Source organism: Diadema antillarum, unplaced genomic scaffold, assembly GCF_040938485.1.
Source record: "Diadema antillarum isolate AM-2024a unplaced genomic scaffold, OU_Dant_1.0 seq00000821_RagTag, whole genome shotgun sequence".
Lineage (NCBI taxonomy): Eukaryota > Metazoa > Echinodermata > Echinoidea > Diadematoida > Diadematidae > Diadema > Diadema antillarum.
Genome location: NW_027271698.1, coordinates 408,161 through 433,169, shown reverse-complemented (window position 1 = coordinate 433,169; position 25,009 = coordinate 408,161). Strand labels below are relative to the sequence as shown.

At 37.1% G+C, this 25,009-nt stretch overlaps 1 protein-coding gene across 1 annotated transcript in view; it reads right to left on the bottom strand.

Annotated features, from left to right (window-relative positions):
• Nucleotides 1-22,388, bottom strand: part of LOC139739914 (uncharacterized) — a 189,102-nt gene extending 166,714 nt beyond the window's left edge. The window contains exon 1 of the mRNA XM_071650514.1: nt 22,160-22,388. Coding sequence (XP_071506615.1) covers nt 22,160-22,222 — 63 coding nt within the window. The 5' untranslated portion in view covers nt 22,223-22,388. The remainder of the gene's footprint in view (nt 1-22,159) is intronic.
• Nucleotides 22,389-25,009: the final 2,621 nt, after the last annotated feature.

Genomic DNA, 25,009 nt, shown 5'->3' with positions numbered 1-25,009 from the left:
GAAAGGAACTGAGTGGAAACAAGGAGCAAGATAACATGATGAGGTCAAACCATTTTATCGTTAATAAATTATGCAACAAGGTGGTCACTTCTGACCAGGTGATTTACCTTGCTAAAGCTATACAAATACAATTTTTAACAAGAGCACTGTTAAATGCGGAAACTATTCATGTACAACGCCTTTTTACAGTCACTTGAAAAAAAAATGATAACGGTACAATGTATTTGTTAGAAGAGTCACATTTAGTGCTTAAAATGACGAAATCTAATGACAATATTTTCAAGCCTACGTGTTACAGTGTCTCTCATATTGATGGCTGCAAAGCCTGAAGCTCATGTGAAAATGAAACCAGGGACATTTCTTGAGGTGGACAAGCTACACAAAGACACCATCCCCGGAAAAATGCCACAGCGTTTAAGGAAACCGAAGCCCAAATATGAATTTGGATCGAGTGAAAGTGGTAATATCAGTAGAACACATCAGTGAAAGTTTGAGGAAAATCGGACAATTGATTCAAAAGTTTTGGCACTGTCATTGCTGGACAAGAAGACCGCTACATTTCATGACTTCACTATCATAAGGAAAATATAAGGGGACTTCAATAAAATCTCATTGTTTATTAAAAGTACACATTCCATCAACTTGTTACTGACATACGTTATGGGTAATATTATCCCCCTACTTTCTGAGAAGGTATAGTCAAGTGCTCTTTCATCATGGTAGTAAAGTGAAAATATGTTGAATTTTCTTTATATTGTTGTCTATAATGACATCATAATGTGTTGTAGCCTCCCTATTCGTGATAACGGCACCAAAACTTGAAAATTCATAACTTTTGAATTGACTGTCCAATTTCCTCAAACTTTCACAGATATGTGTTCTACTAATATTGCTGCTTTAACTTAATCCACATTTATCACATTTGGGCTTCAGTTTCCTTTAAGAGAGCTAAAGGAAGAGTTTGTGATAGGTACATCACTTAGAGATCCTTGTATGAGTGAAGGATAGGAATAAATTTATGTATCCTGCTCAAAATTTACATCCATATTTATTCATAAGGTGACACATTTATTACAAAGTATGTCACTTTCCAGCACAAATGATACACTATTACATGTGCACACACTGTGCATTCAATAACTAATACATCACATTTTATGTGACAGTGGAGGAGACTAAATCATATCAGGGGGGCGTTTCATCAACGAGTTCGTCGGAGGTTTTCACCGACAAATTTGCTATCAGCCAATCAGACGCAAGGATTTACACTGACAACTGTTAAAAGCTAATGAAATCCTTGGTCTGATTGGCTGATAGCAAATTTGTCGGTGAAAACCTCCGACGAACTCGTTGATGAAACTGACAGCAGTAAATGACATAAACACAGTCTGCTTTGAGCAGCACTGAATTCGTATACCACTTTAACTAGATACATCGCTAGGCACTATTCAATTGCAATTCGATACCACTATTCGATTTGGCGGAACATATCACATACAATGTTGGTACAAGTAGTACCAAGGCCATTAAAAACAAAGACAAGAAAAAAATGTGTTTTATCTATTGTCTTTGGGGCTTTGTATGTAATATGTTTAGTATTTCTAATATAGTGTGTATTATCAATACTTTATGGACAAACAGCATCACACACTGAATAACAGAATGCATTGTAACCATACAGTGTAGTATGTATCATGTTCTGCACTAGATTTATAACCATTTCCTTCCATTGAGTAAGTGTATACTTTAATGGCATTATTTACCATTTGCAGATGAAACAAAAACCTAGCTTTAGTGCTTCAAAATAGTTCTAGAATGTGAGTCAGGGATAGAAATAATCAATGTAAAAAATTTAATCATTATAATCAGCGTTAATTATTGTCTAATATACAAAATGTGAACAATAGTTATGATAAAATTGTTTCTAATTAAACCATCTACAGTTATGGTTTATTGAGAGAAATAGTGATATCTTCTTATATTGTAGGTTATATTGCAAAATTTTTATATGGTAGGATGTTTTGTGATACAACTGACCTACACATGTGCATCAAATGTGATAATTTTTTAAATCTCTGCTTCCAATAGTAAGCAATGCCTTTAAAACCAAGTCAACAGCCATACACAGACTGGAAGAGTTGGATGTTATATTAGTAGCCTGAAATTGAATTAAAAGTTGCATTTTTGAATCTTTAAATTTACAGCCCATTGAATCCTTGGGTCATTCCCTACAAAAACTATCATCCTGTCACTGAATTGGCAAATCTAAATTTATTGCATTTCAACATATTCTGAAGAAAGATTAAGTAGATAGAATGGGTTGAAATTCATTTAATCTGCCCAAAATCAGAACAGAAAAATTCTTATTTGTCACATTTACAGCTGTCACATAGAAACATGAATTTTGACCAGATTCTAAAATGTGTTGCTGATTCAGAGTTCAGTCACATAAAAGTGAAACATTTTGAGGCTATATAAAATTTCAGCAACCATAACAAATCAATGACACATGACTGAAATAAAGCTCAATATGAAGAAAATGTGATTTTTTTTTATCTACCCTCTGAAATACTACCAAAGAATGTTGAAAAAAGTTTGCAAAGTTGCAGCATGAAATCACAGAAATGTGGTTCTAGGAGCTGATCAGTTAATATTTATCAGCAGAAAACACTTGTCGTGCTAGAAGGATTTCATTAACGAGCCTGTCAAATGACGGTAACTATGTGGTATGTCATCAACTGAGAACCAATGGCGCATTAACCCTTTTCAAATTAGTTCATGGAGTTTAATACGCTTCTGGTATCCTAGCTGTTATGTTTTTCCCCACTGAGGAAGAGGAACTGGGTGACATTGAGACCAGGCTAACACCTTCATTATTACCATGAGATTCCCTTGTATGCAACTCATTCTTTCTTGTTATTATTGCTGCTTTTTGAGGTTGACTCTTGCCTCTTAATTTCGATCCCAAGATCCCTGCAAAACTTTGTGTGAACTTTGAAAACATTGATAATGATTAGTACAACTACTATCATCAATAATTATGATTATCATAGTAATAACAATCATATTCACGATTATTAATATAGTAAGATGAATCATTATCATCTGTACTATTTCTATCATTTTCTTATCAACATTTTGCCATATTTACAAGAATAAAACATCATGGATATGCTTACAAGCAAAAGTATAAGAAAGTGTTGGTGTATTGTTATTGGGTAAACTTTGTGTCTGGCTCTAAGCAGTCAATACTAGGATGATTTAACAATCCTCCAACATCGAATTTTGGAGGTCATATCAATCTGACATGATCCCAAAGTTTAAATCAATGAGATCACCTTCTTGACGTGTTGCTCCTTCTTGACGTGTTATAAGTTGTTTCAAGCTTTCTGGCCAAACATTCAAATATCGGTTTATTCCTTGACATTCCGTTCAGCTCTTCTTAACACTTCTGCCTCTGCCCAAGCAGGGAGCAAGGTCAATAGCTTGTCATCCATATGATTAGAACCACTGATGTTTCTCAGTATCAAAAGACCTCTATCTCTATCGAGTAACAAATTGATACAACATACATTGAAGTTGTGGACAACTTTTGAAAGATGATAAACCCCTTTGGTAGCAAACTGTTCATGGTCTACAAACAGTACCAATAAAGCAAGAAAGCGGGAGCTAGAAAGCACATTGTGCAATATTCAAAAGGGCCAGCTGACTGGATGCCCGCATTTAGTGTGCACTGGACTAGGGTTGAGATTACCTCACAATAAACATCTTTATATGTGATTTTGCTTATAGGCTTCCCTAAGAACTGCATTATGGGAGAATTGCCGATCGTAAACCCACTTTTTGTGCATTTTGAATCAGCACATTGAAACAGCACTCATATCAAAATGAGTTGGGACTCGACCACATTTTGAACAAAACGCATTTCATAAGCCTTACAATGCCCCACCCCCCCCCAAAAAAAAAAAAATACCTGGTAAGCATAAATAACCCTATGTCCTGTTCAGACACACTGTCACACAATGCAAACACCATTAATTCTTAGTGTGAATGGGCCTACATAAAATGGGAGCCACAAATCTCTTTCACTGTATGTGAGGGTTGCGTGCATGCACATGTGACAGCAACCACTATTAACCACAAGCAAAGCTTACTACAGCACAGAGAGCTTTAGTTATGAGACAGGGATCACTAGGACTTCCTTAACGGGAAAAAAAAAAACTACACTTGCACTCCAGATTGTAATTGTTGAGAGAAACTTCCTCTTGCGACGAGCATCAACCAGCCGCAGGGTATCGCGCTGTTTGCTAGCAACTTCTGCCTGACAATCTATGGTTAGCATTCGCACTGTAATCATGAGGTAACATACCAATGACATCATTTAAGATGTCAATACAGGGGTCCGTTTCATGATGTCATCACTCGAAAGTCTTAACATAAATCTCAGTCTCAGAATTGGCCCAGATTGCTCATACGTGTATGTAGCTATGAGAGACTTTCAAGAGGAGAAGAAAAATCCATTTCATGTAGTCTCTTGCAAGAGTGTCTTATGCATAAAATGTCTTTCATGAGACTTTCATGAAACGGGACACCAGGTCAGATTTGTGCAGTGATGGGTGTATCATGCATGAAAAATTATAAAGAATTGTAAGTTCTTACAAAGGCATTCAATTGAACACAGAAATATCACGCTGATACAGCGCGATACTGAGAATCGATCCCATAGCTATACTTCTTAAACCCATTGAGGAAGAGTCCTGAGTACTGTACAACGAGGAATGTTCGCATGCATTTTAATTTCGTGAATTTCGCGAGAGCAAGATTCACAAAATTAAAATGCACATTAAAGTTCTTGTCTACACTATACGCATTGAATGTCAGAGGCAACTCGCGAAAATTTCATGCCGCAAAAAAGGCCGTCGGCTCCAATTCGCGAAAATTTCATGTCGTGAAAATATATTCTTTTATAGTATACTTGGACAGGTGGCTATGGGAAATGCGTGTTGTAGCAAAATCAATCCGTCCTCAACAGGTTAATACATCAACAGTAACAATATACAGCTTGACTGGCACTTGGCAGTTGATTCATGGCTACCATTTTACAATCACCTTTCTCAGGTCATTGTCAGCCACACTTACTAGCATGGTACAGCTTTTGTTGAGACGGATAATCAGGTCTTAACTTTTTGAAAAAATGATTAAAAAATGCTTATATGAGATATCACAGAGAATAAGCTTTCATAGTTGTACATAAATGCATCTTTGCTCCAGATTCTTAATGGCTCCTCTAAAACCCAATCTCAAAGTGATTCGAAACTCCTCTCTGACTCAGTACAGGATCCAGTGTAGGTTCCTGTCATGACTTAAAGACCCAGTAGCATGTGGAGAGACTAGAAGGCTGACCTGATTGAACTGACCTTCATTCATTCGCTGCCCACTGGGGTACATCAGAAAACCACAACTAAAGCATCCCTGACAGAATCGAATTGCCCATCAGTGAATATGTATACAATTTGTTACGGGGATTCTCTAATATATACCAAAATCAGGCTAGCCTTTCCATTTCACGAATCCCTACACTACCATGTCTTTTGAATGTCCGAAGTTAGCCAGTGAACGAAACCCACACAGGCTGTTATACACTGCACAGGTTTCAAAGTACTCTTGAAAATCACTAATCACGATTGTCAATTCTGACAATGGGGCAATAAATCCCCTTTCAAAAGCTTTTCTGTTAATGGGTATGTTTTTTCTTAAATACCAATAAATTCAAATTTGATTGGCAGCAAGTGCAAAATCTTTCTTTCGTGTGATGAGAAATATAAACAGAATTCCACAAATTTTTTTTTTTTGTGGAAAAGGTATACATTCCTTTGACTTGTTACAAATGCATATTATGGGTAATATTATTCTAAAAACAAAACAAAAAAGCATTCTGTTCTAATGCAAAAAAGTGTACATATGTTGAATTTTCTTCATATTTTCCTTTTATTGTTCTGTGCATGCAACACCACAAGCTGCAGTAGTCTTCTCATCCAGTGATGGCGGCACTGAAACTTCAAAAATTCACAACTTCTGAATGGATTGTCCCATTTTCCTCAAACTTTCATCAATGTGTTCTACTATATAGCTGCAGTCTCTCAATCTACATGCTTATTAAAGTGAACCTGTCCTTTAATTGTGACGACCCTGGAGTAAAACCTCTGTCCATAATCAAGCAACTGTCCCGATCCTAAGAAAGACACAAGACATTATTGAGTTATTTGAATTCTTTGAAAAGTTTGATACATTATAAGTCAAGACATGTGTGCATCAAAACTGTAACTGGCACACTCTTGTATATTATGATTATAATTGACAAGAGCAGATTCCATATTCATCCACAAGTACTTTTTCTATCAGTTACTTGAAGGTGAATTTTGATGGACCCTACAAGTTTTGGTGGACTAGATCATGCTTTGTCATGTAAAAATGTCCTGAGCTACTGATGAATATCCTTCAAACATGTAGTCTATATGACTACCAAATGATTCAAAAATATGTCATGGCTACATAAATTACATAGTGCATTAATTTCATTTCTTCCCTTGCATATATATACAAATGTCATAAATTTCATTTCATAAGAATATCTGATCAAAAATTTGCCCAAATTAACCACTGTCTTGTCTTGGTAAAGCAGCAAAATTGATATGCCTTTGAAATGTTGCCGTGATGGTGTCCCTGATGTTGTCCCATACATGTGCCTTCTTCCCCCCAGTCCTGATTAAATGGCAGCTACCTATCAAAGGACAAATTCACCTTCACAGATGAAAGGATTAAATAAAATATGCAGCAATATTTATTGAACACATCAGTGAGAATTTGAGGAAAATCAGACAATCCGATCAAAAGATATTAATTTTTGAAGTTTCTGCTCAGTCACTGCTGGATGAGAAGACTACTTCAGCTTTATGATGTCATATGTGTAGAACAATATTAAGAAAACATAAAGAAAATTCAACATATTTTTACTTTTCTCACATAATGAAAGCACATTTGACTTGCCTCTTTCAGAAGGTAGGGGGAAATTATATTACCCTTAACATATGTCGGTGGCAAGTTGAGGAAATGTGCACTTTTTTCAAAAAATACAATATTGTGAAATTCTCTCATTTCTTTTATATAGTTCTACGCATGTGACGTCATACACTGTAGTAGTCTACTCATCCAGCAGTGACTGCGCAGAAATTTTAGAACTTAAAAATTCATAACTTTTGAACGGATTGTCCGATTTTCCCCAAACTTTCATTGATGTATTCTACTGATATGGCTTCATTCACTCAATCTACATGTATATGAAGGTGGACTTGTCCTTTAAGTGACTGTTACATCATGGTTCTAAATACCGGTACCTCTAGCCCTTTTTTTTTTCCACTACACTGCATGACAAGCAACTTAACAGTATAACTGAGCTTGAGAGAAACTATCTTTCTCCAGCTCTTTATTGTCTTCGGCTTGGGCATAGGCAATTTCCGGCTAATTGTGTTACTGAAGGTTATGAACATCAATAGAGTAACTGGCTCTAGGCATCGAAAGGAAGAAATCTGATCATCAAGAGGATAACCCTTGCTACTTTAATGATGTTTTAAACTGAAGTTAATGCATCTAATGGATTTTCCATCTATAACACAATACTCTGAACTACCTCATAAAAGAGAACCACTGAAAGCACAGTCTCCACTAATTCAAACCAAGGCTGCATTTATCATCTTCCCCACATTTGAAACATGTTTCAATACCCACTATCAAAGATCACGTTTCTCGAGTTGTTGCATTTATCAACTCTGTCGTGAGTTGACTGGGGCCGTGTTTATGCTTCCCCTTTTCGGGCCAGCATCAGTGTTTTGAAACGTGATTAGTACAAAACGCTGCTGCGTTCATGCTCACTTTGATAGAAATGCTGATTCAAAACGCCGATCCAAAACGCACTTAAAGGTGCGTTTACGATCGGCGTTTCTGACTAATCACGTTTGACGGGGAAGCATAAACACAACAGCATTTCTAAACGCGTTTAGAGTGATGTCATCCAAACGCCTTTCCGGTTCACGTGAAAAAGCGCGCGCCCGGCCAGCCAGCTACCCTGGCTGGGTCAGTTTTACCATGTACTGTGAACGCAAGTCTTTCCCAGCTGCTCTCCCAGGCCAGGCCACCGATCGCAGCGCGCGCCCCAAGTTGACCTGCCTCTGCTGAGGTCAGCGAAGCAATCGCAAACGCTCTTTCCAAGGCTCGAAGAAAGTGAGCATAAACAGTGCTCCCGTGAACGGCGTTTTGAATCAGCGTTTTGAATCAGCACTTCAAAATGCTGATTCTGCCTTCGCAAATTGAGCATAAACACACCCTAGGAGGCCTTGTCACTGCGCAACTCCTTTGCACAGTTTGACCCAAGAAGCAGGAATGTGTAGTTGGCAGTGGTTGGTATGGGAGGTCCAAGCTGGAAATGCATTAATTTCAAAATGACTGCGTTTATCAACTCTATATAGAAATGCATTTCTGGCTCAAACACAGTGTGTGATCACACTTTTTACTACATTTTAGAGACACATTTCCAACCCCGTAATCAAAACAGCTTTGCGTTTTGAATGAATCAACTGCCAAAAACTCCCTGAAAGTTGTTTGGAAACCTTAATTCTGCACCAGAAGTGAGTTGAGAAATGTACCCTTTCACACAAAAGGAATGCATGATGTGCATTCCTCTCTATTCTACTCTTTCTCCTCCTTCTTCTTTTTCTCTTTCTTTCCATTTTCTTATCATCGCACCAGCCAGCAGAGCATGTGAAATAGTGATTCTGAAATGTGCAGTTCCCTAGGCCAGAATTAATCAATCACCTAAATCTGGGCTCATCCTTTTCCCACATCATAAAATGTGACCCACCACAACAAAAGGATCCAAAAGTCGCTGAAGGCTGAGCTGAGGAAATCAAGTTCGAAGTCAGATCATCAAAATCGGTCAAAACCATCAAATTTCTGCATTTGGCATAATCTTGTAGTCAAATGCTTTGTCTATCATCTGCCAAAATTTTGAAGCTAAATGGCCAAAGGAAAGCCAAGAAATTTGCATTTTTCTGGGCCATGATTTTCCAACTTTCAACAGAACAGGAACATGTCCGAAGATTTGGATTTAGTGCCGCATACAGACACTGCCCCTGGCAATGAGGGAGCAATCTCATTGGTCTGTGCATGGCATCCTGGTTAATGATTGGTAGTGTGTAGACCGCAGGCGCTAAGCTTGAATGAGCATCGCAGAGGTTGCCAGGAGCATACCTTCTATTGTCAAGAGGTGGAAACTGTCTTGCCTCCCCTTGATCATAACAGCGTCAGAAGGAAAACTTTGAAGGTGGATTTCTCGAAACGCTGATTTCCAAAACCACTTGAAATGTGCTAATAACATCATCCATATCTCCACATCCAAGCACTTTTATGAGTTGTTTTATATATGAAATTAAAGAGGAAGGGTAAAGGAATAATGTCATGTCATTTTCAGAAAACTATCCTCCCCCGACTTTTGGATCCTTTTGTTGTAGCGGGTCACATAGACTTAACAAGATATCTCCTCTCTATATGCATTTCTACCATCTGCATTGATTTGTATAGTTTGTAGATATATATATCTAGAGCTGAATGAAAAGCGAAACAGATAAAGAACAGATATAAACACACAAAGCAATTATCTCAATAAAACTATCTTTGCTGTACAGAAAGTGTATGCTTCACAATGCACACAGCTGAAGGCTACAGCTCTATCCATTTAATCTTAAATTACTCAGAGAAGACCGTCCATGACTTTCAAACAATAGGTTGGCTTTGACCTCAATATCCTGCCAGCACCGTGAACTGTTGGCCTAGGTGAGTTTCTTTCTTTTTCCTCTTCTTTGTTTCCGTTTTTGTGTTTCCTGGCTGTATTTACATGTCTCTCATTTGTGATAAAAAAATCAAACGGATAGTTTGTACATTTGTAGCATTAGCCTCAAATTTGAATGTTATTCCTGAAATAGCTTGACTCTCCCAGTATTTCATTTCATAATTTTCTTATATTTCATTCATAGGAACTTTTTACTTAAAAGCTCTACACAAAGTACAAAATCCAGATATCAATACTCAGGTTACAAATTGCACGATTCCAGAGATGCCAACTCCTTTGACATGAAAAAACAAAACAAAACAAAACAAAACAAAACAAAACAAAACAAAACAAAACAAAAGCACACTCACACACACATGGAATATCCTTAAAAAATCAGATTTTCTTCTTCTTCTTTTTTTTTGGGGGGGGGGGGTAAGAACGGAGAGGAAAATCAGATTTTCAAGAAATCTTGACACCACCACTAACCCATTGGCCTTGGGCCAGTAAAATATCAGAAAAAATATTTCCCTGGTAAGAACGGGCAAGTAGAATGTTGCTCCTTTATCAATATTGATGAGAAAATCATAAAGCATCTGCATATTTCCCGCCCATTTAGGCTCGTTGTTCAATGTTCTTGTAGGGGTTGCGCAGGGTTCGAAATTGGCGATGGTCCGCTGGCCATTGGCCACCCAAAATCATGTCGGACTAGCTAAAAATCATAAAATTCTGAAGTAACTAGTCCGTCTGGCTAGCCAAAATATTGCTTCAGTGTCAAAATTGATTCTAAGTAGTCCGCCTGGCTAGTTTTAAAAAAAGTTAAGTGCGACCCCTGTTAATGCAGGAATTTAGTAGTATATCTTTTATGCTGCTGCAATTTTCTGCAGTTTTCTGGGGTTTATATTGGCTTCATTTTTTTTCATACGCTGAAAAGTCACTGTAATGTATTCACTATGCTTTTGAACTAAATTCTATAAAATCATATTGGTGGGCATCTCTGCTATTCCCCCTCTGTTAATACCCTCCATAAATGCTCAATTTAGAGTAAGAATGATGTCATATTTAACAATTGTCCACGATGAATTTGGTTGTTTGTTTGCTTGTTTGTGTGTTAGCTGTGTTTCAGGTTGGCACTGTATGCAATTCAATGAGTCCCATCACTTGCTTCACTGTTGGGACCCCAAGGTTATCACAAAATAACCATAATGAATACGTCAAAGCCTCTTATTACCTGGCAACGTCACAAATAGATTATACGGCAGGATTTTCTCACATACAGTACGTTTAATTCAAACCTATGCAGCCTGCACTGTGTTGCTGTTGACTTTACATTACAGTCAAGATCTCAGGCAACACGCAAGTAATATACATTATGGGTACCATGAAAAAACTGTTTTTGATTTTCTGTGACAATTGTAGTAAAAGACCTGTTTGTCAGATGTACCCTGTAGCATGCTATGCATATTTTGTTCTTCTGATAATTATTTGTATTTCTTGTATGTAACACTAAAGGAAAGTATACTTCCACAGCTTTGTTTGTGGACAATGAAATATTTCATCAAATTCAATATATACTTAGCATTATTCTCAATGATCCATTCCTGTAAGATATGTGGCAACTTTGATGTGAACTATGATCTTTTGTTTTTTACTGATTTCCATGATTTTACAAGAAAGTTCATGCCTAACAACATATCAGTCATATACATATACTATTTCAATGAAAAGATGTTGAAAATATAATAAACTACCATAACTTTATGATACCTTCAACATTATAAGGACAGGTACATGTACAATTTGTATCTCATTAAAGACTCTCAACCTACCAGGCAGTCATTCTACGAAATATAATACCAAAATAATGGGGGGGGGGGGGGGGGCCAACAAATTTGACTTCAAATCATCATGATTGAGCCAGTGGATACTTTCAACAATATATAAATTCTACCTGCCATGCAAAATTTTTTTTTTCTTGGAATCAATAATTTTTCCGGCATACCTGGATATTGTCCTTTGTTTCTTTTTATCATCATGATCATCACAATACACCATACAGTTATACATAGATCGAAGACAATGGACACACAATGAAGGCGTTACAAAAACACGAAGGCACACTTAACTTAAGTAGTCGCCACAAAAATCGTGCTTTGCTGTTTAATGTTCATGAGATGCACGATGCTGCCATTGTTCGCAAATTCCTCTTAACACCGCCCATTTCTCATGCGACATTCAAATGCAATGGCAATGTATTAAATGGATGATTTGCACAAATCGTGCTTCACGCATTGTTTGCAACACTATAAAGGGGAAGAGTTCTTCTCCTATTCCTATGTACGGGGTGATCACTCTTAGACAAACACGATACCGAGTCGCGTCCAAACACCTAAGAAATGAACCCAAAATGGTGTATACGGTACATCAAATTTGTACCCCAAAAATGGATTCATCAGGAAGGACACAGACCCTATATGGTGTATTTTGTTACAGTACCAAATTCACAACCCAATTACAAGGCATATTTCATTACTGTATTTTCATGAAGTACAAATTACCCTTATTGTCATTTTTACTAATTGAATGCTGTCTATGCTTTAAACCGGCAAGGGAATTAAGTTAAGCACGTGTCATTAGTGTATGACATTCCATAACACTTCATGTGGTAGCAAATGACAATTTATTTTTTTATTTTGTTTAATAGACCCCTAAATGGTGACATAAAGAAAAAAAAACAAAAAAACAAAAAACTCTTTTTCAAGAAAACGTCAATGATTAAAGAATATCTAAAAACAGACCCTTTAAACACTTTTTTTTTTATGCGGGTGCAATGCAAGTCAGATATATGGAGAATGACCCCCATGGTCATACATGCAGCACAATATCATTATTACTAACTGGAGGTTGGACAACCCACTCAGGTATACATGTATATAATGTCACTGGCCTATATGTAGGTCAAGAGAAAAGGGGATCACTTAACATCCCTACTCAGTTATTCAAAATTCAGTGAATTTCTATTGAACACTGAATAAATTGCAGAAAGAGACAAGAATGATAATGACATAAAAATACTTATAATGACAATAATAATGTTCTATCTCTTGTTGGGAACATTGTATCTTTGTACCATATCATGTGTGTTGCATGCTGCATATAAACGGATACTTTGGTATACTGACTCTCTGAAAAACAGTCCTGAGGCTGATAGTGGTTTTTTTTACCATATTGATATATTGAAATGAATAAAACAAAAGAATAATAGAAATAACATAAATTCAACTCAATAATAGCAATGATAATGATAAAAACAATACATCCATATAATGCGGTACTAATGAAGAACATGCTTGGAACAACTATTTCAGAAAAATAGCAAGATTGTAAATCAAAATCCAAGCAATTCCAACTTTCTTCATTAACACGTTTTCTTCTTTGATTCACATGACAACAAGCTGTGCTCTCTGTAACCCAAAAGATGTATTTCATCAGTTTTTTTTTATTCCAAACAACTGTGAAAACACTTTCACAAATTTGATGCTATTCAAGTGTAACAACATAACACTTGTAGTGTGATTGTCAACCTAGCAGGCAATTACCCAAGTTAGGAAGCTGATGAGCGAATCTAATGAAATCCAATTGGTATCTTAATAATCAATTATCGGTCCCATTCACACACAAGAGTAATTGGTTTTTGGACCTTACTGCTATTAAAAATTAATTTTATTTGCTATCATTCACACATGGCAAAAAAAAAAAAAAAAACACTCAGCTGCAAGCAAAGTACTTTCAATCTCCACTCTGTACATGCCTATTATAAACAATCACCAGACCTTGGGGTGACAAATTGCATCCTGGGAATTAAACACTCTGTTTTTTAAATAAAGGTGCCATTCACGCACACTTTATAAGGTTAACTATTGCAAGGATTTTCGCTATGAAAAAAAGAAAAAAATAAGATGAAGTGATACTTGTATGACAGGGATCGCAACAGTTACCGGTAGTGATTTCTTTCTTGTGTCCACTCACGAGAATCAACAGATTTTGCTTCTTCCTTCTTTTTTTTCTCAAATGTGACCATGCATCACAAAACAAACAAAAAGTCGCACACACTGATTTTGTGTGACATCTGAAAATAGCTGAAATGGGTCAACCTAGCCGATCTTGACTTTTTCATATTTTCTGAAAGAGCAAGTCTTCTTCTACATTGTGCAAAACTTTGGCGTCATGAAACGGGCAGGAAGGTATGGGTTTTTTTTTTTCGCAGTTTATCTCGAACATTTTTTGGTAGAATAGTGTGATTAAGTGTGTCTTTAGAGTCCCCTTTTCATTTCTTAAAAACCTTCTACATGCTCCTCACTTTCAACTCTAATAACTTTTGAAAGGATAATGCTACTGCTTTGAAAGTTGGAATTAATTATGGACAGAATGTGTTAATAAGGCATGCTTAATTTCAGTTTCATCTGATAATCCCTTCATTGTTGTTACTCCGGTGGTTTATATCCTGCTTTTTTTCCCCCCATTCATTGCACAGCCAGCAAGGCTTGGTAAAGATTAAGCGCTTGAATAGACACTGTACTTCAGAGCCTCTTTTCTCAGTTCACGCTTTTCCTGAGTGTGTGCTTTCTTTCCAATATCTCTACATAGGTTAGGAGAGTCTATTCGATTTGAGTACATAATTTTAAAGCTTAAAGTCTGCTCTTTCAGAATATGCTCTTAACTAAAATTTCATGTCTGGCGACATTCTGTTCGTTTTGTGATGCAGGGTCATAAATGATGACAGTAGGTAGTAGTCTGTTTTAACCCTTTTTGTGCCAGGGACTTTGTACAGTGTGTACAATGCTATGGGGTTTTCTGTGTCAATCAGCACTCAAAACATGCAAGGGATTAATCATGATGTAAGTGTGGGATAAACTGCCACTCTGAACTACATTCAAGTTGACTTTCAGTGAAGTGATATCTAACAAACAAAATGGTAGCTCTATAGGCTTTCATTAAAATCAGCCCTGAATATAGAGCATGATGGAATGTCACAATATCACATGTTTTCATGAAAGAGTAATATCAGCAGCAACTATGCAAATTAGGTGAGGTCAAAAGGTCATGGCTTCACAAGTCTCCAGATGATTTACATAGATGCCTTTTCTTTTAATACCTTTTTAACCTCTGCCAAGGGAGGAGGTTATGTTTCCATTGGCATTTGTTTGTTTGTGTGCAAAATAACTCAAGGAGTTGTGAACAGATTTTGCAAAAAACTCAGATACATGACAGATTGAGAATGACACAAGGAATAGATGATTAAATTTTGGTAATGATCCGGGAATTTTTATGGATGTTATGAAGGATTTTTGATGTTTTGGCAGGTAGAGTCAATGAACTCGGAAGTTCAAGCTGCGCATTTCTGAGGTTACGTGCACTGAAGTGTGTGCTTTGCACGAGCGAGGCACCACACAGCTGGAAGTTGATGACATAACAAAAGGCTTAGATTGTAAAATCAGGCAATTTTCGGCATCAATGAGTAAAAATCATTGATCTCACTTGCAGGACAAGATCAGTAGTGGAAATGAGGCGCTTGGCAGAGGTCTGTGCTCTCAGAGTGTTTCTCTAGTTTTACAGAGATATGTATCCTGCACATAAAATCTCTGCAGTGCTGCCAATAAATTTACTGAAAGACCCACTCTCAAAATACCCATTCAGATTTTCTTAAGTGTGTACTATGAAATCAAAACTGTCCTTTGTGCAGGAAGTCAGTATATCCTGGATAATTTGTTTTCTCAAGGCTGGCATTAATTCAGATTTTAATTTGGCATTATGAAAATTCTTTCTATTTCAAGGGTCTCAGTGTAAATTCCCTCAGTCTCAGTTCAAAGTGCAATTCCACTCTGTAGAGTAAAATCAAATGACAGACTGGTAGTGGTACAAGTTCCATCGAAATCCGTCATAAAATGAAAGAGTTATAAACTTTCATGGTTTCCCATGTGTTAACCTAACACTGGTTTAAACCACACACACTATGCCAATCGGATGTGGTCACAATGTATCCCTCATAGCTCCTCCACAAGTAGTGTGTACATACACTGTATGTGCATATAAAAGATATTACAAATAATGCTTTCCTCAACAATTTTATAGAAACTATAACCACTCAGCCCTAGAAGCTCATTATTGTTAGATTGTTACACTTGAACTATAAGTTGCTGCAAATGCTAAAGTATTTTGTCATTGTCAGAGTATATTTTGAAGAAGAAATCAAGTAGAGACTTGTGTAGTCTCATGATGGGATATGTCACTTCCGGTATTATGCAGTGCATGCGTGCAAGCATGCAGCGCACGAATCTAATTGATACAGGCGACATGGCATTTGTATTCAAAATCCTCAATCTACCATTCTTTTACAAAATTTGTCGATGACATTTCTTGTGGCTATCAGTAATGTTAAGATGTACCATATCTGACAGTTTTATGGAATTTCAAGGCCAATCATGGAAGAAAAGCAGATAATTTTGTCTCACAAAATACCAATTGTGGGCTTGTTTTCACTCTAGCAGCCACTAAGGCTGTGTTTATGCTTCCCCTTTTCGGGCCAGAATCAGCGTTTTGAAACGTGATTAGTGCAAAACGCCGTTGCGTTCATGCTCACTTCGACAGAAACGCTGATTCAAAACGCCGATCCAAAACGCACAAAAAGGTGCGTTTACGATCGGCGTTTCTGACTAATCACGTTTGACGGGGAAGCATAAACGCAACAGCATTTCTAAACGCGTTTAGAGTGACGTCATCTAAACGCCTTTCCGGTTCACGTGAAAAAGCGCGCACCCGGTCAGCCAGCTACCCTGGCCTGTGCAGTTTTCCCATGTACTGTGCATACGCATTTCTTTCCCAGCTGCTCTCCCAGGCCAGGCCACCGATCGTAGCGCGCACCTCAATTTGACCTGCCTCTGCTGAGGTCAGCGAAGCAATTGCAAATGCTCTTTCCAAGGCTCGAAGAAAGTGAGCATAAACAGTGCTCCCGTGAACGGCGTTTTGAATCAGCATTTTGAATCAACGTTTCAAAACGCTGATTCTGCCTTCGCAAATTGAGCATTTAAACACATCCTAAGTACCCAGATGTCTGGCCATGAGAATAGGTCAAAAGGAAAACTGTGAGGTGATGACATCATCACCTCACAGTTTGAAGGACAAATCCACTTTCATATATACAGTATACATAAGGATTGAGAGAATGCAGCAATATCAGCAGAGACTCCAACTCCCCTGTTTTTGACGGGAGATCTCCCGCCGAAAGCCCATTTTTGCAAAATCTCCTATTCTCCCGCTTGAGATTTAATTTCTCCCGCCCTGGCTCTGTGTCTCCAGGTGGAAAGGATTTCTTACTTATTTCTATCGTATGTTTGAAAAATAAGCCTTAGACAGCACCAGAGAACATCTAGAACTCTAGGAACTTCGCGCTTCGCACACATCAACTTGGAGTCTCCCGTTTGCTAGAGGTTTCGGGCGGGAGAATCTCCAGATCAGAAGGTGCTTTGGGTTGGAGTCTCTGTATCAGTAGAACACATCAGTGAAAGTTTGAGGAAAATCAGACAATCAGTTCAAAAGTTATGAATATTTGAATTTTCTGCACGGTCACTGCTGGATGAGAAGACCTACTATACTATAAAACTGTGTCTGCTCACACGCATAGAACGATATAAGGAAAATATAAAGAAAATTCGACAAAATTTCATTTTTTGAAAAAAGTACTTGACTCGCTACTGGTATATGTTAAGGGTAATATTATTCCCTCTGCCTTCTGAAAGAGGCAAGTCAAGTGCTCTATCATCATGCGAGAAAAGGGAAAATATGTTGAATTTTCTTCATAGTTTCCTTATTTCGTTCTATGCATGTGACATCACAAGCTGTAGTATGTTGTAGTCTTCTCATCCAGCGATGGCAGCATTGAAACTTCAAAAATTCATAACTTTTAAATGGATTATCCAATTTTCCTAAAACTTTCACTGATGTGTTTTACTGATACAGCTGCATTCTCTCAATCCTTATGCATATGAAGGTGGACTTATTTATCCTTTGCATACCGTATTCGCCAGCAATACCGCCATACTATTTTTTACAGAAATAAAGCAGTAATGTCGGGGTGAGCCTATACGCCAACAAAAGCAAATTGTTGTCTTTCCAATGCAGAGAATCACCAGCCTAACTATCATCACACATAATCATGTACAGAACCATATATGCCAATGAGCAACGCAATATCAACCACTGAATTCATTAATCTTACAGGCAATGTTATGTTCTGTAATAGTGACAACATGTTTTTCTTTTTCATAATTTGGAAAAGAAAGTCTGAAAAAGAAAACACAGTCAGATTGTAAGTTGCGTTGTGCATAGCCATAGCGGTAATTGCAATCCTGCACACATCACACAATAGCACTGTCTCCCGCAAATACTTGGCTATTGACTATTGCAGTGTGTAAGAATGAAGACACACCGGTACTGGACTATTGAATAGTGTGTGTGAGTGCACACACGCTCAGTCATTCTTCACATTAGAGCCCTACACACAGAAATATATTCAAAATCCTGACACACAGCTTGCATCAACTGGGGAAAAAAGTGAAGATAAAACAAACATAAATTATTGTTAGGAAACATGAGGATTTATGTAGAAACAACAAAGTTTGTCATCAAAAATAACATCTAGAAAATAATGAAATTTCTTTCTGAACAAAATTCCCTAAGAATTTTTCTTTCTCTTTTTCATCATCAAAGTTGGGATGGTGCTTTAATCCACCATTGTGGCCTTTTCGCTGGCCAATATGGTAAATATGTGGTTGTGACCAATATTAGCATTTCACAAAAATATGTAAAACTTTAAAATACCACAATTTTCTTATTTTATGTCTGGACACATATAATCTTTTTACCATCACGAGTCTTTTGTCTGATTTCATTCTAAATATGACAGTCAAAGCTGAATGTGGTATAGATATTTTTATGATTAAACTGTATGTGATATAGGTGTTAATAATGCAATCCATTACTATTCTGATGCAATACATTATCAAGTTTAAAAGTGATTGAGAGTGGAAGATCCTGCAAAAAGGTGCCACTACACTGTACAGCTTTAAAGGGAAACACCACTCCATGTTTACATTGATAATAATCTACATAAAGAGTAATGAAGTCACACAATCAAATCAGTCAAGTTTTAGCCAAATCAGCAGTTTAAGAAAAGGTAGTCACTGAATTCTAAAGGCTCGTACTTTTTGTTGAAACAGTTAGTTGCTCATAATCACTTCATGTTGCACCATAAGTGATGAAGTCATACCGGTAATTCTCCCATTAAGATATCAAAGCAAATCTATGAGCCAAACTAGTATCATAAAAACCCACAAGGTTTTTATCACACCTTGTTAACGAGATTTCCAACATGCAGACAGATAAACAGACAGACAACGACAGTACAAAACATTATGGCTCCAGCATCCCGCAAGATGAGGCATGCAATAAAAATTACGATCGTATAATGATGAGAAACTTATTAACCCTGTGGAAAGCTATAAGTACTAACAGTAGTGTCAACTAAATCTAAACAAGTGCCTTACTGTATATGGCAAACCAATTGACTCAATGAGCCTGTTGTCATCAGAGCTAATGAATGTAACAGGCACATTTTATTATCTCTGATATCATTCATACTTTTATGCTCTCAAAAGTGCGTTGTAACAGGAACTTTTAATGTGATAGTGATTTGTGCTTTACAAGCAATATTAGTGTAATAGCAGAAATTTGCTGAAGTAACTTCTCACGCTCAGCTGGAGATGAATTTTGCATCTTTTTAATTCCATGGAATTTAAACATAATTTTAATAGTGTTAAACCTAAAAGCAAGAAAATATGCATGTTTAAAGATTTGCATTAGTTTCTTATCGCGCAAAATGCAACAAATAAATGGTATACGATGAGAAGTAATAGTTTGTAGATGCTTTATAGTTTGTAGTAGTTTGCACAAATTTTAGTAGCAGTGGCAGAATTTGTATGTCAGCTTTGAAAAGAAAGCTTTGAGACAAAAGCCAATGAAAAATATACTAAATTATGATGTATGGCATACTGGCAAACAGCACACTCATTGAGTCTCTCTAGTTCCTGTGCAACCACTGACAAAGCCTGGCTATCTCCTGATGACAAACACAGTTGCCATTTTGGAATCGGTACAACTTTGAATTTCAGCTGTTCGAGAGTACACCCCATGGCGGCAGACTTTGTACTCTCTGCCTCGGTCAGGATCATGACAAACAAACTGACAAACAGAACAAGCTAAAATAACAACAAGCAAAGCAAATACTGTGAGTACACAGGAGTCACAGTTTCTATCAGTGACTGACAGGGTGCAAACTCCAAGGAATGAATAATTATATAGACGTGTCAGATATATATATGAGACTGCTCATAGTGCATTTACCTGCATTGTCCAACCACCTGACTCATTGCAGTGCATGATTAATGAAATTGATTTTGTTGTGTGCCTCTTTAAATTTGTGTTACACAAGTATTTTGATCCAATCAGTAGATGTGCAGAACCCATCACCGACACAAACGACATGATCAAAATGTACAAGAACGCAATATGAAACATGCATACTTTTAAGAACAGAAATGTTTGCATGTAGGCTTACATTGTGTACATATCGCGTATGAATTTCTCAAATTTCGCAAGGGCCAATATTCGCGAAATCAAAATGCACATGAAAGCTCTTATCTACAGGACAATGCATTGGATGCTACTGGCAATTTGTGAAAATTCCATGCTGCAAAAAAGGCTGTCGGCCCAAATTTATGACAATTTCATGCCGTGAATATTTCTCACTTGACAGTAGCAGTGTGTGTGTATGTGTGTGTGTGTGTGTGTGTGTGTGAATGGGATTTGCATGATTTGCAACCGAAAAAGGGGGGAGGGTAAAAATCACCCCTGAGGACAAAAGGTTAAAAGAAATTTAAAAGGAGATCACTGTAGAATACAATAATGTTTTCATGCTATTTCTTGTTATCTTCCTATCACAAACATAAAATAATTAAGCCCAGAAAAATAAACAAACAAACATTATCACTACTAATCAAATGAAAATACAAAGCATGTGAGAAAATATTCTGCATTGGATGACCTTTTACAGCATCCTGCATTTGACCCGCCTGATGATAACAAGATCTGCTGAGCAGATCAACAATCGCACACTTCTATTGTGAAATTGTCAGAAATAAACATAAAATATCTATATATTTGTGAAGCGTATTTTTGTATTCGATGATTATTATCATTATCATGAATGAACAATATTTCAGCACATGCTGTTAAAGAATGGATATTATCTTGCAATGTTTATCCCTCTTTGCTCTTAAATTTGCAACCTTTTTATTGTCTTTCTTATTTACAATCAAACATCCATGAATGGTGTTTACATCAGCCATCTTTCAGCACTGATGCCCTGGCTGATAATTTCTTATTTCCACATATAACAATGACCATCGATATAATGTGATCTGCAACACTACTGTTACCACTTTAATATGATGTTGATTTTGTAGTTAGTGATAAACTAACATTCCTAACGTGGAGATAATCTTTATATGCCAATTAAACTTCCTCTTTTTCTTACAAGCTCTTGTTTTAACCCGTTGAGGACGAGTCCCAAGTATACTCGGGCAATGGTCTATATACAAATGGGAAATGCGTGTTGTAGCAAGATCAGCCCATCCTCAACGGGTTATACATGAGTATCACCGTATTTAAATTTTAATTTAATGATGTTCATGAAGAAAAAGAGGTCTAAATGGTAAGCACCAATATCCGTAAAGGTCAACGCCAATGGCAATAACGCCAATGAAGGATTCAAATTCAACATCTTTACTTCGGCCTTGAGTGGCCATATCCCCTTCCACTGGACCTTGAAATAAGCCTAGACTAAAGGGCCGACTAAAGTAATTCACAGAATCATGTCACAAGAGTGTATTTACACTGTGCCTTTCCCTGATTTTAGTCCCAGTTGCTCAGTTGACCTATCTTTCTACAAAGTGGCATGCACTATGACTGCATTCTAATTCCTTCTACCCGAGAAGTTCATGCACGTCAAGCAGCAAAGCACGTCCAAAAAACTGCACTTGTCTTCATCTACTCGACGTATTTAAGTAACTGGCTAAGCTAGTTATCACATGATTGACAACCTGCTACACCGCATCGCGGTATTTCATGGACGGGAAAGTCCCGGGCAGCTAGTGAGGTTCTTACCCGCCGAAGCCAGTCGCTGACATCGTCCACACTCCAGCTGTATGGATCTTCCATACTCGCCATGATTTTGTAAAGACTGTAATTTTCGAGTATTCCTGATACCTTCCGCAATCAAACAGCGTCTATCAGCGTAGTGACACATATAAGGAGTTACATTAGTCACTTTTATCTGTTACTAGTTATATACTGACACACATTCCCTTCAACTCGGCTCGCGCAGCCATCGAATTGAAAGCTTCCGTAGCGTAGCAATGTGTAGTTTTCGTACGGAAATAGCTCTGCACTTCCTCGTTTCTTTTTCGGACTTGTGCGCATGTCTACGCGCATAAAAAGTTGACAAAGACAAAAGTTTGAAAACTATTTTTTACAACGATTGTATTTCCAGTTTCTGCGTTCTTCGTTTGTTTTGATTTTTGTTTTCTCTTGTTGTTTTCTTGAACCCATTTTCATTATAGGGTGTTAAAGGAATGCACTATTATCATAAGATATCTTCTCTATTTTTCAACCATGTGTAATCCTTTAAAAAAGTCAAGCTGATTTCAAGGAGATAGCGCCTACTCTTAATTGACAAAGGGGAGAGATTCTTGCAAAATAGGAGGGGGAGGTGAGGGGATGAATTCTCTCATGACTTGACGATCCTAATTTCAACATTCGTTTCACCTACTTATCCCTTGTAACTAATACACAGGTTACAAACGCCTGTTTGATTCATACTGCATTCCGTTTCTCAAAATGACTTGGAATATCCATTCAATAAGCCAGTTCGGAGTTAGCTCATCGGGGTACATTAGTACGAATGAGCTTCTCTTTTTTCTCAGTCGGTTAGGGGCACTGCACTCGTTTTCAGCGCATAAGCTTTACATAACAATATGGGATTCATCAATCCTGTTCAAACAAAGAATGAACTTTTGTAGACCAGATGGTCAGAATGATCCGTCAAATAACACTTGGAAAAGCATCCCGTCATACTTTGCACTGAATGTATAATAACAATCTCTTTCTATTGATATTGCCAAATACCATTTTTTTTCTGTCAGGTGGATGTGCTGGCAAGCACCATTTATAAGGATTGCATGAATAATCATTCCATCACAAATGCTTATCGCTTTATCCCTTTTTCTGTTCATGCGCAAAGTGGAACTGTGAACTGGCTTATTAAGTTTCTTCTCATGTGTGATTTGTGCCCGACTTACACGGACTTACAGATTGACTATTGAGGAAGCGTGTACAACTCAATGAAGAAAAACGAAGATCACGAGCAAAATCTGCTTTGCTTTATTTTTTTTTCTTTTCTTTAAAAGTGTTGTCACTCGGTTGCGATTTTCGGGTTCTTTATTAGTTCTATTGCATTAATTGCAATCTCTGTAACAATGATTTACTTACCTTTCATATGCAAAATCAGCCAAAAATGATTATGAATTATGTGTATATTTCCGAAAGTGATCATAGTTGATTACTTGTACCATGCAGAAACAATAAAATGAAGTGAAATTGATTGCCTTTCTTCAATTCCATTATTTGACTGCTATGTCGTAAAGAACAGCTGAGAAAAGTTCTGTCGACGCACCGGCAGATTTTCATACCAAATGTCCAAGAAAGATATCTCTTGTTTGTGTCTACATGCTCTATAATTTCTTCAGTTTTTGATATGATATTCTCTTCTCTTCTATCTAGACGGTAGCGTTGCTTTAAAAAAATGATTATTTGATATATATATATATATATATAAAATTTTATATATATATATTCACAATTCTGTTTATCAATATCTGTATATTTGTAGGGAGCGCTGTGGCATAGTGAATTAGATTTCCGACTCCCAGTCGGAGCACCCGAGTTCGATTCCCGCCCAGTGCTTTACATCCTTGGACAAGATGTTTTTACCCACAATGTCCCTCTCGACCCAGCTGTATACTAGTAAATGGTACCTGGCAACGCTGGGGTAATAATAATGGCAGGACCCTCTGCGTAGAGCAGTGGCAACACTGAAGAGACTACCCTGGAAAAAGAAGACGTTATCATTATTATATTTATCTATCTCATTATTAATCTATCTTGCCATATGTTTGACTGTAGTTCCTCATCAACACATCGTCCTTCTCTATCATTTATTGGTGTATTTTAGTCTCCACTGTGCACGAAATGCAGTTGGTCTAGAGCAACGAATAAACCACAGACTTAGTCATTTCTTTGATCGGCGACACGGAGGCCGCAACCACCACCGCGACCACGAATAGGACCAAGACTTAACCAAAATTATTACTATGAATAAATCAAACTTACAAACAAACTATGGTTGATAAAGAAAAAAATATATATGTTCTACAAAGTAATGTACAAGTGCTTGTTTAACACAATGGTAGTACAATTGTATATACCTAATATGCAGAGAAATAAAAGGGCGAGTATATCTGTATGACTCGATGATTATAATAAACACATGAATGTGATTGCCATCTCAACAACTGCAGATCCGATTCAAATTTCACCTCAGATGAGAACTGTCTTAACCCTCAAATACTCATCAGATCAGAGTTTATGAATTCACTTTAAAACAAACAGAACTTTCAATTGCATCTGATTGCAATTTCTGAAATGTTCTCGTGTATCAAACTTTTCAGAACAGTCGATATTTTTGAACTCCAAAGTGATTGCTATGATGCCATCGTTTACTCTATTGTATTATAACAGTGTTCGCATGCAAGTCCTATAGTAGTAAACAGCGTTTGTTTGTTTGTTTGTTTGTTTGTTTGTTTGTTTTCGTTGTTGTTCTGCGTAGCCTGTACTTGCTTTATCATGATTATGACATGATAATGAATCTAAATCTATAAATAACTTCGTTGGCACGCT